At 49.4% G+C, this 12,634-nt stretch overlaps 1 protein-coding gene across 1 annotated transcript; it reads left to right on the forward strand.

Moving 5' to 3' along the window:
- Window positions 1-2,325: 2,325 nt before the first annotated feature.
- On the forward strand, window positions 2,326-7,946 carry HSP90AA1 (heat shock protein 90 alpha family class A member 1). The gene is made up of 11 exons (XM_033850602.2): window positions 2,326-2,476; window positions 2,998-3,159; window positions 3,252-3,618; window positions 3,946-4,079; window positions 4,379-4,699; window positions 4,918-5,083; window positions 5,248-5,438; window positions 5,547-5,694; window positions 5,919-6,187; window positions 6,503-6,836; window positions 7,149-7,946. Exons 2-11 carry the CDS (start codon window positions 2,998-3,000, stop codon window positions 7,256-7,258), a joined length of 2,202 nt encoding a protein of 733 aa, XP_033706493.1. The 5' UTR covers window positions 2,326-2,476; the 3' UTR covers window positions 7,259-7,946.
- Window positions 7,947-12,634: the final 4,688 nt, after the last annotated feature.

A 12,634-nucleotide genomic window follows, 5' to 3' on the forward strand; every position in this document is an offset into this window, starting at 1 on the left:
TAAGAGGGGGCAGCGAAGGAGCAGCGGGGAGGAGGGAAACCCCAGCGTGCTGCTGGTATAACCAAGCGGAGGGGTCGGGAGAGCACCGGCGGTTGGTGTGGAACCGGTCCCAGGCGTCTGGAGGGACGAGGCCAAAACGATACTCGTACTCAGCGACTGAGGTAGGCAGGCAGGCGAGAGCCGGAGCGCAAGAGGATTTGGAAGAAGGGTGTTAAGGCAGGAGCTTGCTGGGAAACCCTGGCTCCCCAAGCGGCCTCTGGAGGAGAGGGGAGAAAGCTCCAGAAACCGAGAATTTCACAGCCGGGGCCTTGAACGGCTCATCTACAAGAAATCTTACACCGCCCGGGCAGTGGCCCGAGTGGAGTGGAAAGATGCGGGCCGGGCCTCCGAGTCAGGAGAACAGGAGGGCGGCTGCCGGGCTACAGGAGGGGAGCCCTTGCGCGGCTGACAGTGGCAGTGGCGACAACGAAACTTCAGCGCTACCACCCCATCTCCCCTCCCCCGCTCCCTCTCCTCTTCCTCCCCACTGCCCGCCCCCAGCCCAGGCCGCAGGGAAAACCCGGGCCGCCGGGAGCTTCCACACACAGCTGGGGCCAGAAACACATTTTACAACGCACCCCAGCGAACGATAACAACCCCCATCTACCCTCACCACGTGGCTGGTAGTTTCCAGTCTATTTTGCCTGTTTTAACGCTAGTCAGGACGCCCTGCGTTGATTTCACTGCCTCCTGAAGGGTCTCCAGCCCCAGCGGAGAACCCTGTTGCTGGAAAAGCTGGGTTTCTCTGGAGACTAGGAAGTGGAGGGAGTCGTCAGTCAAGTTTGTTTACAACCTAAGGAGCTTCCAGATTGTTCCGGGGGGAGGGGGGGCAATGGTGGGAGGAGTTAGAGACAAAGGAGCCCGGGAGAGGCCTGGACGGGGCAGGGGTGCGCTGCCGGGCGTTGGTTTCCTCAACGGTGAACAGCCCCCGCCCCCGCTTACTGACCTGGGTGAAGCCCAAAGACGCCACCCCGCCTCCAAAATTCTTCCTTGATCTGGCACTATTCTAAACACGTTTGGAATTCCCATTTAGAAACTGGCTCTTAAAGCAAGTTAATCACCCCAACCATGAATTACATACTTCGTATGGAAACCTCAAACTACACAAAAGAATAAGAGATGAGCTTTACAAAATCATGATGCGCGTAGCTGCGTCACTTTGCATGGTCACCACGTCCCAGAATTCCAGACTAGGGCCCGCAACGCGTTGAAGGATACGATTTTACAACAAACCCAAAGTAGGTACAAGTCCCCAAGGGACTGAGCAAGAGCTGGGAGAATTCCGTATTTTGTGTCCGTTTCAACATTTCTTCCTGGTCGCAGCGGGGCCTAAGGACAGGACCAGTCCCCAAATACGAGCGGTGGCCTGCCTTGAGGTGGGGTCTATAGCGATGTGTGGGGAAGCCCTCGTTCCCCATCCCGCCTCAGCTTCAGAAACAGCTGCACGGGAGCCCCACGAGGCCCAGGGGTCCCCTTTGCTCCCCATGCCCATACGCGGGTCACCCCTCGCTCACACACCTCTGCACCCCACACCCAGGCCGGAGCCCCGGGCCTCTGCATAACGAGGCTCTGGCAGGCACCTGTTGCCAGAATTCCTGTACCCTGAACCCACAATCGCTGACCCCGGCAAAAAAGTGCGCCCCGTACCTCCCGAAACAGCCCTGGATGCCCAATCGCTGCCCCGGGCCCCCAAACCCCTAACCGTGGCTCTGAGCCTCTGATCAGTGCGCCGGGCGTATACATGTGACACAGGACCGGACCCCTCACCCCTGCTTCGATTTCCTACATGCGGCCTCAAGGCCCCCAACCTGGCCCCGGGCCCCCAGTCTCGGGCCCTGACGGTGGAGGACCCGAAGCTTCCACAACCTGGGGACACGTTTTAACCACCGAGAGTTTACTTTTCTGCACTTCACAGAGCCGCGAGCACGGGCACTCAGTCCCCGGGCACTCAGCCCCCGGTCGCACTCCCCGCGGCCTGGACAGGGTTGGCGGTTCACCAGGGCGGCCGTTGGGCCGACGCGCGCGGAGCAGGGGTCGTGGGGGCGGGGCCGACGGCGTGCAGAACGCAGTGGGCGCGGGGGCAGGGCTAGGGGTGATGGCCCCGGAAGGCGCGAGACCTTCCCGGGAGCTCCGGGCCGCGCAGGCGTCCTGCGGTCCGCGCGGGCGCGCGCGGCGCGGCCGTGGGGGGCGGGGCGCGAGGGCGTGGGGCCGCGCGGGCCCAGGGTAGGGGCGGGCGGCGTCCAGGGCGCAGGCGCAGGCGCGCGGCCGCGGCGGCGGTTGGGGAGGGTTCTTCCGGAAGGTTCGGGAGGCTTCTGGAAAAGGCGCCGCGCGCTGGGCGGGCTCGCCTCTATATAAGGGAGGCGCGGGGACGGCGCGCCAGTTGCTTGTACGTCCTGGTGTTGCGTCGCTGCGGAGCCTTTGCGGTCCTTCAGCCGAGGTGAGGGGGCGGCGGGCGGGGGCTCTTCGCGCGGGGGGGCTCCGGAGGGGGTGGACTCCACGGTGGGGGGGCTCCACGGGGATCCGGGGCCGGGCGGGAGACGGCGGCGGGTGCAACCCCCTCCGCCGGGGCCCCTCGGCAGGCGGTGCCGGGGCGGCCGTGGCGTCTCGCAGGCCTCGGGCCTGCTGCGGCCTTTCCTCCCGTCCCCGCTGCGGGAGCGGGCGGGCCTTGGGGCTCTGGGGGAGCGGGGGCGGGGGCCGGGGCCGCGGGGGCCTGGGTTCTGCGCCTTGGGAGGAGTCCCCGGGCCCGGTTCCCAGCCGGCGGAGGGGGGGGGGGTGTCATGGCGGAGTCGCGCGGGAGCGGCGCCCGTGCGGCCGGCGTGGGCTGCGGCGGCTCTGGGGCCCCGGAATGAGGTCATCCCTTTGTCAGCCGGTGCCTCGTGCGCGCACCGGCTTCCGAAGCGGGCGCGGGACGTGGCGGGACCCCGTCCGGCGGCCTCACTGGCTCCGTGTCCTCTCCAGATGCCCGAGGAAACCCAGACCCAAGACCAGCCGATGGAGGAGGAGGAGGTGGAGACGTTCGCCTTCCAGGCGGAAATTGCCCAGTTGATGTCGCTGATCATCAACACATTTTACTCGAATAAAGAGATCTTTTTGAGGGAGCTTATTTCAAATTCGTCCGACGTAAGTCTTTCAATGTAGAATTTGGATTTAGCTTCGGTATAAAGTTCACCCTTTAGAGGCCTTGTGCGTAATATTCTGTGTTTTTTAAATAGGCTCTGGACAAGATCAGGTATGAGAGCTTGACAGATCCCAGTAAACTAGATTCTGGGAAAGAGCTGCATATTAACCTCATTCCGAACAAGCAAGATCGGACGCTCACTATTGTGGACACCGGGATTGGAATGACCAAGGCCGATTTGATCAACAATCTTGGTACCATTGCCAAGTCTGGGACCAAGGCGTTCATGGAGGCTTTGCAGGCTGGTGCAGATATTTCTATGATTGGCCAGTTTGGTGTCGGGTTTTATTCGGCCTATTTGGTGGCCGAGAAAGTGACCGTTATCACCAAACATAACGATGATGAGCAGTATGCCTGGGAGTCTTCCGCAGGAGGATCCTTCACAGTGAGGACTGATACAGGTGGGCATCCGGTAGACATCTTACTGGGTCAGTCGTTTGTGGAGGGTGGGGTGCTGTAGGCAGTGGACCCCTGAAGGTGCTGTGAAGTTTGTGTTTAAAAAAAAACAAAACAAATTCGTGTTTTCCTTAAGTGGGATAGCCTGTTCTTGCGGTTGTTTATCTTGGCCGTTAACTGCTCTGGGAGTCTTTCCGTTAGCAGTAAGGGTAAACCCCCGCTTCATAGATGTTGAAATGAGTGCTAGGAGAGCTAGATTGATGCTATATGTTCGTTACCTTGCTTAGGCCATTGAGATTGAAATTGAGCTCGTTTCTCCATTTCCTTTACAGGAGAACCTATGGGTCGTGGAACAAAAGTTATTCTGCATCTTAAAGAAGACCAAACTGAGTACTTAGAGGAAAGGAGAATAAAAGAGATTGTGAAGAAGCACTCTCAGTTTATTGGCTATCCCATCACTCTCTTTGTGAGTTTCTGTATATTTTTACATAGGAAACCAAAGCGACTGAGTTGAAATCTTCAGTCTTTAGAGTCCTTGGTAAAAGAAGAGTTCTGAATTTGCAGTATTTATTGGGCGGGTGGGTGGAGCTGACTTACTCTGTCCAGGCACCCAGGCCTATTGAGATATATCAGAAACTGATGAGTAGCTTTCTGGCTACTTACTGCTTTCAGTTGGTTTTGGGTGTAAGTGCCTCAGTGCTGTTTAGCTTATTTTTTTTAGTTCTGGGATGGAGAGATGATGTGATTTGCTTACGTCTTTTGAAGGTGGAGAAGGAACGTGATAAAGAAGTCAGTGATGATGAGGCAGAAGAAAAGGAAGACAAAGAAGAAGAAAAGGAAAAAGAAGAAAAGGAGTCTGAGGACAAACCTGAGATAGAAGATGTTGGTTCTGATGAAGAGGAAGAAGAAAAGAAGGATGGTGACAAGAAGAAGAAAAAGAAGATCAAGGAGAAATACATTGATCAAGAAGAACTGAACAAAACAAAGCCGATTTGGACCAGAAATCCTGATGACATTAGTAATGAAGAGTATGGAGAGTTCTACAAGAGCTTGACCAACGACTGGGAAGATCACTTGGCAGTGAAGGTGAGTGCTGAGAGCTTCAAAGCTAGTGTCTGCAGGTGGTCTGCCTCAAACTGTTAAATTTGAGGGTGGTTTCTGGCAGCTTTCTCTTGCCCACTGCCCCATCCTTCTCCCGAAGTCTTGAAGTTATGTAACTGCAAGTGTTTGGCTCTGGGGTTTAAGTGGTACCTGTTGGTGAAAGCTGATGGCATTGTCTTGATCTTGGCTGTGTTTTATTACAGCATTTTTCAGTTGAAGGACAGTTGGAATTCAGAGCTCTTCTTTTTGTCCCAAGACGTGCTCCCTTTGACCTGTTCGAAAACAGAAAGAAAAAGAACAACATTAAGTTGTATGTTCGCAGAGTTTTCATCATGGACAACTGCGAGGAGCTGATCCCTGAGTATCTGAGTAAGTGCGGTTGGGCATAAAGAGCGGTCGCCGTCACAGGTCAGAGTTCAGCCTATCAACTCCCGATTTTTAAAGGAAAAAATCGTTTGTGGTTTTTCGGGTTTACGTTTTTTGTCGATTTTGTCCTTGGAGTGACCTTGAGCGCATTTGGTCTGTTTTTTCAGACTTCATCAGAGGCGTGGTGGACTCGGAGGATCTCCCTTTAAACATTTCCCGTGAGATGTTGCAACAAAGCAAAATTTTGAAAGTTATTAGGAAGAATTTGGTCAAAAAATGCTTAGAACTCTTCACTGAACTGGCAGAAGATAAAGAGAACTACAAGAAGTTTTATGAGCAGTTCTCTAAAAACATTAAGGTTAGTTGTAAACACACTTGACCATTAGGACTGGTAGTCAAACTGGCTTCTCGTTTTAAATGATTTTTTAATGCAGAGAAAGTCTTCCTAAGTTCACCTGTTTTTCAGCTTGGAATACATGAAGATTCTCAAAATCGAAAGAAACTTTCAGAGCTGTTGAGGTATTACACTTCTGCTTCTGGTGATGAGATGGTTTCCCTCAAGGACTACTGCACAAGGATGAAGGAGAACCAGAAACACATCTATTACATCACAGGTAATGGGCAGTAAATGTTAGTCGTATCTTTGTGCTTGTGATCCCATAGGAACAGTTGGGTGTGTTTTCTACCCATGTGGTGTTACATATAAATTAGTAGGGGTTACTATAGGCAACATAGTGCGAGCTAGCTCTTGTTTGTGGTTAGATCAAACTACATAGGAAAAAAGAAAAGGAAATGAAACTGCTTCCTGTTAAGGATCTAAAACTTTTTCATATATCAGGTGAGACTAAGGACCAGGTAGCTAACTCTGCCTTTGTGGAGCGTCTTCGGAAGCATGGCTTGGAAGTGATCTACATGATCGAGCCTATTGATGAGTATTGTGTGCAACAGCTGAAGGAGTTTGAGGGGAAGACCTTAGTGTCAGTCACCAAAGAGGGCCTGGAACTTCCAGAGGACGAAGAAGAGAAAAAGAAACAGGAAGAAAAAAAGACGAAGTTTGAAAACCTCTGCAAAATCATGAAGGACATCTTGGAGAAGAAAGTTGAAAAGGTGTGTGAATACAGTCTTCTCACCTACATTTAAAAGGAGTGTCAGGTGTTTTTCAAACTGAAGTTTTCTTAACTTACTAATAGAAAACTTTAGCATTTCCATTTAGTGATGGATATAGATCTCAAGATTCTTAAAGACTTGAAGTGTAAGAGAACTCACAGGAAGAAAGCGTCAGGTATCTGAGTTTGCAGATGGTATTTCTGATTCGTCAATACTGAAGTTCCTTAAATGTTCATAATAAAGCTGGTAACAAGTACTTACAAGTTAGAATATGAGATCTTCTGAGGCCTCGTTATCACTGTGTTTTGATTGTAGGTGGTCGTGTCTAACCGATTGGTGACATCCCCGTGCTGCATTGTCACAAGCACATATGGCTGGACAGCAAACATGGAAAGGATCATGAAGGCTCAGGCGCTGAGAGACAACTCAACAATGGGTTACATGGCAGCGAAGAAGCACCTGGAGATAAACCCTGACCATTCCATCATTGAGACCTTGAGGCAAAAGGCAGAGGCTGACAAGAATGACAAGTCTGTGAAGGATCTGGTCATCCTGCTGTACGAAACGGCGCTCCTGTCTTCTGGCTTCAGTCTGGAGGATCCCCAGACACATGCTAACAGGATCTATAGGATGATCAAACTTGGTCTTGGTAAGCCTTGTGCAAATACCACGTGTCAATACTATTGGAAAAGCTTAAACACATGACTGTTGAAAAGGGTAACATAACTTTCAGCAATTTGAACAAAGTTGGGCTGTCCCATTCAGTTTGGGAAACCCTAAGTCACATGAGTTAAACGGGTGTAAAATAGGCCTTTTGATTGTACAGGATAAAGAATGAAACAGGGTCATACACCCTGTAAAGTAGTAATTGCTCAGCCTTGGAAAGTGGCTATGAACTGGCAGTGTTGGGATAGTTAGGTGGCTTTAGGAAATCTAATCCGTGGTGTTTATTTCCAAAAAGGTATTGATGAAGATGACCCCACTGCTGACGACAGCAGTGCTGCTGTAACTGAGGAGATGCCGCCCCTCGAAGGAGACGATGACACCTCCCGCATGGAAGAAGTAGACTGAGCTCTGCCTGAGGATTACGTGGCCGCGTGTTCAACACTCTTGTCTTCATTTCTTCTGATAATATGTTTTCAAGTATTTCTTTATTTTTGTTAACATTTAAAAACCTGTATGGCATGACAACTACTTAAGGGGAAGATAAGATTTCTTTCTACTAAGTGTGATACTGTGATACTTTAGGCACTAAAAGCAGAGCTAGTTTTTTTCTAGTTTCATGTTGGCTTATTTTAACAGACGGAAGTAGCGTTTGTTGTAAGGTGTATGTAACCTACGTTAACTTCATGGTCTGAAGTGTTTAGCTATCAGGCGGATTCTTTAGTAGACCAGATCTTCTGTCGCTGAAGTGTTCTGAAGTATATACCTTGATGTTTAAAAGAAAATACTTCTTAAAGCAACTTTCATCTTCTGGGATTTACTTTTTAAACCTTCCATCGCCTGTATTGACTGCATGTGCCAGACCCCTAGGAATTAGTATGTTCAACTGAACCAACTTGATGGGAGTCACTGTCCATACATAGGGCTTGTTTTCCACAGAAAAGTAGTGTTGAGAGTAGCAGAATTATAAGCCTATCTAGGCATGTTGTAAAGCTGTTTGAAAAGTGACTCGGAGCAAGTTTTGTGAATGGAGACGTAGCGCTCAAGTCACATTCTGCTTTAAAAGTTGTAACAAATACAGATAAATTAAAAAGAACTTATGTGAAAATGTCTTATTTTGGAGGGGGGGGAGAGTATAGATGACGGGATGGTCCCAGAATGTAAAATGTTAGGTGTGTACATCTTGCCTACGAGGAGCCAAGGAAGTAGATGATTGGTGTTGACTGCCGGAGTCTTACTACTGCGATCTTCCCAGGGTGCACTCTCAGGGGGCAGGTGGGGGATGAGCATACGTTCTCGTGATGTGGTTTTTGGGGATTTTTGTTTTTGTTTTTGTTTTTTTGGCTGTGCAGCGTGCAGGATCTTAGGTGGTATCTTAGTTCCCTGACCAGGGATTGAACCCACACCCCCTGCAATGGAAGCTTGGAGTCTTGACTACTGGACGACCAGGGAATTCCCAGAGCATATATCCTTAAAAGACACAGATGAGAACAGGTGAATCTGACACTATGTGTTAAATTTCCTAATAACAGCCATTGTCCCGTAGGATTTTCATGTCCAAACTGTGCTTTGACGGTATTTGTGAAACGTATCTGATGCTCTAAATATCGTCTGTGAACTACCTTGGCCTTAGGAATGTCTGGAAGTTCTGTACCACGCGTACTTATTGAGTGCCGTTCCACCTGAAACCACCTCTGCTCCTGGGCCTCTGGTTCCTTATTGAGCGTCGGGCGAGGTGGCTGTAGAGAAGGTGCCGATAGCTGTGAGCAGCGGTTGGAGAGGCGTAAGCTGTGGGAAAGTTGGTGGTAGCAGCTCTGTACAGGATCTGGATCCTGAGCCTAAGACCACGTGAAGAGTGACCGTGATTAATAGGGGGCAGGGAGAGGACTTGAGCGAGCGTCTTTATACTGCGGAAGATGTCACCTAGTGTTCAGTGGGTACCAAGTGCCTGGTAAAGTAATCGCCTTTAATCCTTGTAATCTAATGCAGCGGAAGTTCTTACCCTCCCATTCGTCTAAGGAGAGAATTCAGGTGTCCACGCTGTTCAGGAATTAGGAATTGAAAGGCCAGGGCAAAGGGGTAGTTTTCTTCCATGTTTCCCGTGCCTAGTAGGAATATAGAGGATTCCACTTAAATCAAAAGGAACATTTCAGAGAAACAAACTGAGAGCCTCTATAGTCTCCCACTTAAAAAAAGATCTCCCACTGAGCATGTTTTCTGAGTTACTGGAAAGCATTTATGGCAGATACGTGTACTTTGGAACCGTACTACCCCCAGAACTCGTGTGCCAGTGATTGGACCATGGAGACCGTGATGCCCAGCCCCGGCGGGGGTGGCGGGGGTGAGGCGTTGAGCTGAAGGACACACGAACACGACCTGGAGGCGATGCTCCTCAGGCTGGCAGGGTCTCGAGCCAGCTGCTGCCAAGTCCAGGGTTAGGTCCCACCCTGCCTAGGAGAGTAGCGAGTGCTGAAAAGCAGAGACAAAGGTGTGGTGCGAGGTGGAAAAACATGCCTTATTCACAGGTTATGTGGCTGTGAGCACAATAGGAAAGGAATCTACAACATTGGTACAAGAATAAGTACAGCAAAATCCTAAGATATGAGATCAAATTGAAATTTTGTTAGCAACAAGAAAGTCATTAATATTTTAAAATGCATAATACCATATAGGAATAAATTTTACGAGAAGTTTTGCAAGCCCTGTATGCTGAGAACTGAGAAAACAAGAGACCTAGGTAAACAAAGTGGAAGAAGCCAGACAGAAACAGCCGCCTACTGTGATTGCATTTTCGTAAAACTCCAGAAGAGGCACAACCACGACAACAAAAAGCAGCTCAGTGGGTTGCCTGGCGCCAGGAGTCCTAGTAGGGACGTAACTGCAGAGGGACAAGATTCCGTGCCCCAAAACTTGAGGCGATGGCTGCACAGCTGTATATGTTTATTAAAGTTTAAAGTACACAAAATGGGTGAATTTTAACGGGGTGTGGTCCATGAGTGTACATGATTAGCAAATGAAAAAAGCAATGCAAAGGTATAGAAAGCAGTCTATTGGGGTTCAAAAGTGACTGAGCCGGCCATGTCCTGCACCTCATTACTTGTAAATTGGAGCCGAGGTACCTTAAAAGCCTGTTGTGGCGCTTACTAGGTAGTGGGCTTAGCAGGTGCCTGGTCAGGTAGGACCTTTCCTCCTGTTGTGCGAGTCCTGTGAGGTTGCCTGCCTTACTCGGGCTCAGGTCCGCAAGTGCCAGTCCCCTCTAGCTAGCTGTGCCCTTGCTGTCTCTCGGGCCTCAACTTCCAGTAGTTCCTACCAAGCACGGATTTGTCACGTTTTGATTGAATGCCACTGAAGGACTGGCCCTGCACACAGATGAGAGGTGTGTCACTGGGGAAGGTGGCCACGGTGAAGGCCAAGGAGCCCCAACTGAGGTGGAAGCACAGAGCTAGGAGGGGTCAGCTGGTGGGGCAGGGCCGGGGAGGGGGTGCTCCAGGAAGGGGGTGGCAGCTGATACAAAGCTGACCCCACTTCAACAGAAGTGGGGGGCTTCCCAGCATAGTGAGCCAGGCTTGAGAGCCTGGATGTGTTGAGATTTGGGGAACACATGGGCATCTGAGGAGAGAAAGCTGGAAGGTGAAACTGATTAACTGTGTGTGCCTTGCATGGGAACCATTAGCCTCGGGCCTGGATTGGAGACTGTCCAGCAACTTAGCCAATGGGAAGGCAGTTGCTATGGTCTGCCATGGGGCTGCTTTTTTAGGACGGGGGGTGGGGGCCCATGCCCACCCCTTGAGAAACGTCCTCAATACCAGGAATACTGAGGGGATTTGGTAGGTCAGCTCCACCAAGTCTGAAGTTGTTTCATCTTCGTGAGGTGCCCCTTATTCCATTTTATCTTACGGGTGGGAAGAATCCTACTGATGGTACCAGGGCGCAAGCACGCCAGCTCCCACTGGGTTCTCTATCCCGCAGCCCCCGAGCTAGGGTCTGACGACCTTGCCTCCAAAGATTGAGGTTTAGGAAGAGCCAATAGGACCAGTCCTGACTCCAAGAATAGAGATGTTTGTTTTGTTCTCTTATGTATCCCAGGTACTTAGTGTTTGGTACATGGCAGGCACTCAAATATTGTTAACAAATTAGTGTAAGCACTTCACAGTTTACAAACACTTTAACTTACAGTTTCTAATTGTTTTATTTTGGAGATTTCCAAAACACATGCAAAAAGCAGAGAGGGACACGTAGATGTTGACAAGGACGTGGAGACATTGGACCCTCAACACGCTGCTGATGGGAGTGGAAAATGGTGCCCTTCTGGAAAACAGCCTGGCACTGCCTGGAAAAGTGAAGCATGGAATCACCATATGATCCAGCAATTCCACTCTTAGGTATCTACCCAGGAGAAATGGAAAACATGTCCACAAGAACACACAACAGTCCTCCCTGGGTATCTGTCCCTCAGGGGCTTGGTTCCGGGACCCCCAAGAATATCAAAATCTGAGGAGCTGAAGTCCTTATATAAATGATGTCGTCAGCCCTCCGTATCCTCAGGATGTGTGTACACACGTTTTCATAGCAGCGTTACTCATAAAAGCCAAAAGGTGGAAACAAACCAAATGTCCATCAATGGATGGATGAATGGATAAATAAATGTGGTATAACGGTGCAATGGAATATTATTTGGAATATTGTTGCCGTAGAAAGAATGAACCTTGAAAACCATGCCAAGTGAACGAAGCCAGTCACAAAAGGCCACGAATTTACTGTATGATCTTAACTCATGAAGTGTCCAGAATAGGCAAATCCGTAGAGACAGGACGTAGCAGCTGCCTGGCCGGGACTTCGGGGAAGAGCCGTGGGGAGTGAGCACTTAGTGAGTACAGAGTTTCTTTCTGGGGTGATCATAGTGTTGAAAAATCGATTGTGATGGCTGTGCAATACTGTGAATATAGTAAAAGTCACTGAACTGTACACTTCAAAGTGAATGAATTATATAGTATGTGAATATCTCAAACTGTTATTGAAAAAATGTAAAAGAGTTTGGTGGTCCCTCAAAAAATGAACAATTACCATATGATCCAGCAATTCACTTCTGGGTATATACTCAGAAAGCAGTGACTCAAAAAGGTATTTGTACACCAGTGTTCATAGCAGTGCCATTCATATTAGCCAAAAGGTAGAAACAATCCAAACACACTCATCAGTGAATTAATGGATAAACAAAATGTGGTACATACACGCAATGAAATATTATCCAGCCTTAAAGAGGAAAGATCTTCTGGCACATGCTATGACATGGATAAATCTTGAGGACAGTAAGCTACATGAACTAAGCCAGACACGGAAGGACAAATACTGTATTTATGATTCCACTTACTTCTTTTTATTAATTAAATTTTCTTTTCTTTTTTTTTTTTTTGGCTCTGGTGCATGCAGGATCTTAGTTCCCTGACCAGGGATCAAACCTGTGCCCCCTGCAGTGGAAGCTCGGAGTCTTAACCATTGGACTGCCAGGGAAGTCCCCTGTATGATTCCACTTAATATGAGGTCCCTGGAGCCGTCAAATTCATAGAGACACAGTGGAATAGTGGTCGCCAGGGGCTGGGGGAGGGGGAGTTGGTATTTAATGGGGGCAGAGTTCCAGCTGGAGATGATGAAAAAGTTCTGGAGATGGACGGCAGTGATGGTTGCACAATGTATTTGATTCCACTGACCTGTACACTTAAAAAAGGTTAAAATGGTAGATTTTATGTATGTTTACACACACACAAAGTAAAGGGAGCTGTTTTA

This window comes from Tursiops truncatus, chromosome 2, assembly GCF_011762595.2.
Source record: "Tursiops truncatus isolate mTurTru1 chromosome 2, mTurTru1.mat.Y, whole genome shotgun sequence".
NCBI classification, from domain to species: Eukaryota; Metazoa; Chordata; class Mammalia; order Artiodactyla; family Delphinidae; genus Tursiops; species Tursiops truncatus.

Bases quoted from the DNA above. Each gene is read 5' to 3' on its own strand.
- HSP90AA1 (XM_033850602.2), top strand. From the start codon at position 2,998: ATGCCCGAGGAAACCCAGACCCAAGACCAGCCGATGGAGGAGGAGGAG. The intron at 5,439-5,546 runs GTTAGTTGTAAA...CCTGTTTTTCAG, and splicing joins AGTTCTCTAAAAACATTAAG to CTTGGAATACATGAAGATTC. The intron at 6,837-7,148 runs GTAAGCCTTGTG...ATTTCCAAAAAG, and splicing joins GATGATCAAACTTGGTCTTG to GTATTGATGAAGATGACCCC.